The sequence below is a fragment of the Hyposmocoma kahamanoa genome, unplaced genomic scaffold, assembly GCF_003589595.1.
Source record: "Hyposmocoma kahamanoa isolate Upper Pololo Valley unplaced genomic scaffold, ASM358959v1 101, whole genome shotgun sequence".
NCBI lineage: Eukaryota > Metazoa > Arthropoda > Insecta > Lepidoptera > Cosmopterigidae > Hyposmocoma > Hyposmocoma kahamanoa.
Genome location: NW_020653333.1, coordinates 1114752 through 1120281, shown reverse-complemented (window position 1 = coordinate 1120281; position 5530 = coordinate 1114752). Strand labels below are relative to the sequence as shown.

Below are 5530 nucleotides of genomic sequence, written 5' to 3'. Positions count from 1 at the left end.
TCTTTCATATTGTAATACAATTTTCTTTTAATCTGTGACATTTAATAATGCATGTAATTATCTATAGTCATGCAATAAATGTATTCTTATTCTTATTCGAAAAAATAGTTGTATTTCCTATGCAGTGTTTCTAATAAGCGATTGGAAGATCTTAGATTTTTAATTATGAAAAAAAATCAAGATGGCTAAATTAGTAATTTTCAAAATAAGAAATAAGAAATTAATATAAGATAAAATTGGTTAATGACTAATACCATCTCAGCCACCCGTGACCAGAAACCTGTAAAAGGCCCGAAACGTTGGCTTGTTTGAAAAAACAGTTAAACGCGATTTAGATCTGAAAAAACTAGGTTTATTTGCAAAGTGTTTCAATTGCGAAAACTTAAGAATTCGATAAATACAAATAAATAAGTTTTGATTTACGTAGTAAAATTTTTCGTCCTTCGGGACAGGCATCATGCATTATAATGCATCTATGGCCGTATTGCCAGATCTTAAATTGTAATTTTTCATCAATAGTTTAATTTTCTGACACTTTTTCATAATTTTTGTTCAATAGTTTAATTTTCTGACATTTTTTCGTAATTTTTATTAAATAGTTTAATTTTCTGACATTTTTTCATAATTTTAGTTCAATAGTTTAATTTTCTGACATTTCTTCGTAATGTTACTTCAATAGTTTAATTTTTCGACAATTTATCGTAATTATTCTTCAATAGTTTCATTTTCTGAGACTTTTTCGCGGTAAATCGATTTATCTTTACGGTGGCCATCTTTTGATTTACGTTTTTTATTAATTCAATTTAAAAAAAAAAATAACGCTAGTGATGTTCTAGTTTGTGTGGAAAACTGAAAAGGCCCAAGTTATAACGTTCAGGGAATAAGTACGCAGGCAGAGAATTCGACTCCATAGCCGTTCACCATATAAATGTGGAAGCGTAACGCTTCGTGCGAATCTTTGGAATATCCACAACATAGGGGTGGAACACAAGCCTACGCCTAGTCCCCCGGTGATGGAAAGGGAAAGGCGGAATTAAATCATGTAATTTCAACGCACACTCTCCGTAACTCTAGAAATTGTTTATGCAGGATGCCGGTGATAGCGCTATGTGTGATGGTGTTAGCGGCGCTGGTCTCAACACAAATCACGTTCAGCCGCGACTGGAGTGGCGGGAAACGTGCGGCTGCGGCTCCTCAGCTGGCTGTTGACTGCGAGCAGTTCGCTAGGCTCTGCCGGCATTTCATAGTGAGTATACCTTTAGAACAGAGGTTCCCAGACTTTTTTCTCAAAGACCACTTCCAAAATTTAAATAATTCCGGTGGACCCCCTGCAGCTACATTTCTACCATATTCCATATCCATATTATTTTTTGTCACGCCAACGTAGATCCCCGTCGAGTCTCCCGTGGACCCCTGGGGGTCCACATAGACCACTTTGGGAACTAAGGCTTTAGAACATACTGGGTTATTTCTAATTATCATCTTCACACAGCATTTCTTCTCATTAAAACACTCACCCATTAGTAACCGACTTCAAAAAACGAGGAAGTTCTCAATTCGAACCGATCTTGATGTTTCTTTTTTGTTGGAAAGACCAATATGGAGGTACCCCCTCCATATTGGTCCCATTTAGAATTTTGGAATTATATCTATTTGCCAAGTTTTATTGAAATTGGTTAACGGAAAGTGCGCGAAACCGGAATCATCCCCTTGTTTGCTACCCTTAGAGGTGTAATATTTTCTTCAAATTTAAATGGGATCAATACCCTCTTTCCAACAAAAAAATCATCAAAATCGCGTCACAGAAAAAATACAGTCGACTTGAGAACATCCTCCTTTCTTGATCAAGTCGTGCGCCTGATGGTAGGCTATAAGCCTGTCCATAATAGTTGCAATGCCGCTTAGAGCTTTAAATCGCAAAAATTTGAGGGGCACTGCCACTGTGCCCGTCATCCTGAGACAGTTGACTAGTCCCATGTGCCTGTGATTTCACCAGCACCCTTCAAAACCGCAACACAGTAATGCTCACATTACTGCTTGGCGGTAAAATAGGTAAGGTGGCAGTACTTCCCTGGACGAACTCTTTCACAAGAAGCTCTACTGCTACTAAAATGTATATGTTATAAAATTGTTCTACGAATTTTTGGAGCGTTCACCCGACTTTCGCCCAGTGCCTTGCACCATCCAAACTAATATTATAAAATGCGAAAGTATCTCTGTTCATTACGTCATCACGTCTAAACATGGTCTAAACCGCTGAATAAATTTAGATGAATTTTGAAAAAAAGGTAAAAGAGACTTAGAAAAAAAAAACATACGCTACTTTTTGTCACAAAAATAAATCTGAATGGCGGTGAAATAGGGGATAAAAGTTTGTATAGAGAACGAATAAAACTACGAAAATTTAGTACAGTAGGTTACTCAAAGTACTTTTTAATACAGTTGCTCAAAACGTGGTATTTTTCGTACTACAAATCATGCCGAAAGTTGGATTTTTCGCACTGGTGCTTTTTACTTTTACATTTTTTTTTTCAAATTTACTGTTGTTTCAAGTCGAAAACATAGAACTAATGAGGTTGTATATTTATTTAATATTTATATGCTTTGTGACGTAAGTCATTCGTCATTAAAACTTATAGTTACTTACAAACATCTTATTTGTTTAAATTGCATAGGTGTTTTATAAAACAACGGGTTACATTTAAACGCCTGTCCATACCAGTTGCAATGCCATTCTGAGCTTTAAAACGCAAAGATCCGAGAGGCATTTCACCTAGTTACATAAGTTAACAAGTGTCATGTGCCTGTAATTTCACCAGTATCGCTACCCTTCAAAACCGGAACGATTCCTTTGATCCGGCTGGATTCGAACCAACGCTTTCAGCATACCGTGTCTGACGATCTCCCAACCGAGCTACGGAACGAACCAGCAGAGTTTGCCAATAGTTCTATTTGCTTTGTACCGTAGCGCGATCTGTGAGAAATCTATAAAAAACCAAAAACAATGATCTGCAGCAAGCACATAGCTCTATTTAAGTTTTTAATTTTAAAATATAGTGTTCCAAAAGTATATTTATAGCCTTTTTTCAAATTAGTGTTTAAAAATTTGAATGATATCCTCTTGTTGGCAGCACGAGCTAAAGTCATCGATGGCTGGCGAAGTGGCAGGGGCATCCGGTAAGCACCGGCGAACCAGTGGCGAAACGCCCTCCTTATACGACGATGAGTAACACCATAACAATATGACTTTCTGAATAGGCTGCAATACAAACCCTCTGTTCATAAATCATGTTAATGAATAATCCATAATAATTTTCAGAATATTTTTTTACGCTTCAAGGCTGTTTTTTGTAGTATAATTTTGTTTTGTTATTCGATCAAGTTTTTATTCTTTACTTTATTTTGGTACAGTCAGTATTTAAGTTAGTTAGCTTCTATGTGTCCTTAGGCTACAGAGAAAATATATAAACTCTTCGCTGTTCTTGATTATTTTTAGATCTTAAATTAGTTAAGTGTTTGACATTACAAACATGGCTTTGAAAAACCAAATACAAAAGATACGGCATAAGCACTTAGAAAAATTCGTGAGGTCCGTGCGTTCCGTGGTTTGGTATAATGTCTGCCACGCTTTGATAGAAGACGTAGATTCGAATCCGGACGGATCGAAAGTTTTTTTCTGAGTGTTCAATCTTTTTATTAATAATTTATTACAAACTAGTAGAGTAATTTCACATAAAAATAATTGAATATTAATTCAATAAAAGTTTACAAATTATAAACATAGTTAAACAAATTACATTTGAAATCATTGTTTTTAATTAAGCAATAGAAAAAACCGGTGTTTTGTAGACACGGAGTAAGCGACATTTCGTAGATTTTTCAGGGGAGCATGTTTTACGTTCTGTTTTCAAGTTCAATTTTAAAACTTAAGCTTAATAAAATTAAAACCAAAATTGGAGACCTGAGTTAAGAAATACATTTCTCGCAGATGGCGCTACGGCAAAAAGAGTTAAAAACCAATAATGAAGAAGCACATAGAAAAATTCGTAAGGTCTACTGGTTCGTTTCGTGGCTTAATTGACAGAGCATCTGGCACGGATTGCCTGAGGGTGCTGGTTCGCATCCAGCAGGATCGAATGGATTTTTCTAAGTGTTCGATCTTTGTTATTAATAATTATAACAAAAAAGTGATAACAATAATTTATTTATTTATTTATTCATTCATGGAAAACCAACAGCTTCTTACATTTAATAAAAACAGGAACATAAACATAAAGCCAATTACAGGTTTCCTCCTATAGCTTCAGACAAATTATACACGAGCTTTAAACAAACGAACAATAAACAGTATTTCTTAACATCATGCACTTACATAAATACAACAACCCAATACCTGCGCTAATCACAAATTATTTAATAAACTTAGGTAAATAGAGTGTCCGTGAGTTTACGCTTTAGCTAATAATACAATACCTACATTATATAATAATAATATATAATTGAATATCATGGCAGTAAAACATTGTGACATTCAATAAAACTTAAAAATGTACAAAATGTCGCTTACGCCCTTTTTAGAAAACACCGACGAAATATACTTGCACATATAGAGACATAAGTGTAGCATGAATTCGAAAAGCTAAATTTCTCTGTGAATAACTTGGAAGAAACTCACTAAAAAATCTATGTAATAATACTATGTACCTACTTGTTTATTTACTTATAAAGGGCAACATAAATAACGCGTTATTATAACGACTTTTCACATATTCTTGTTATTTATGAGGCCAAAGTTGGGCGTTGTTATAAATTCTAAGATTAATTTGCATTTTATCCTTTAGTGTTTAATTAATTCCACCTCAGTGTGAGATTTTAATAAACGTACGGACATTTTCGCTTTAACAAACACTGTTTGTGTCGAAATAAAAACCCAAGGTAAATAAATACATACATAGTTGTGTATACACATGTTATGCGTTTGGTGTTAAGCGACACGCCTGTCCATAGTAGTTGGAGTGCCGCTCAGAGCTTTAACCATTAAACAGGCTCATGTGTGGACAATGGCGGATTTGACCTAAGGCCACCCTAGGCCCGGGCCGCGTATATGGCTTCCCGTATACAGTACGTCCCCCAAGGAGAGACGAATTAGATACGCCTTTCCAGCTAGCACATAAGTTTAAGGGATTAAAAAACCGTAGTTGGCAAGTCCATTAGTGGACGAATTAGGTACGGGTTTTCGTAAGAAACACTCGTAAAAAAGCGTCTCTGATTCGTCACGTCGAATAATTCCAGAATCAAAAACTCAAAAGTCCATGCATAGTTATAACGAAATTATCTCTTGTTTTAAGTAAACAGTGCAAAACGCAAATAATAAACACGGAAGCTATCCCTCTACGTCTCACCTACACTACCAATAAACACCTACGAAATAGAGAACTCTAAGCTCTAATTGTTGCAAGTTTGGTGATACTGGCATGTTTCAAAATAGGCGAGAAACAATAATATTCATAACAACTGATTTCGTGCGAGT

At 35.3% G+C, this 5530-nt stretch overlaps 1 protein-coding gene across 1 annotated transcript; it reads left to right on the top strand.

The window, feature by feature from the left end:
• Positions 1–1090: 1090 nt before the first annotated feature.
• Positions 1091–3469, top strand: LOC113231155. Its single transcript, XM_026465352.1, has 2 exons — positions 1091–1246; positions 3132–3469. Exons 1-2 carry the CDS (start codon positions 1091–1093, stop codon positions 3228–3230), a joined length of 255 nt encoding a protein of 84 aa, XP_026321137.1. The 3' UTR covers positions 3231–3469.
• Positions 3470–5530: the final 2061 nt, after the last annotated feature.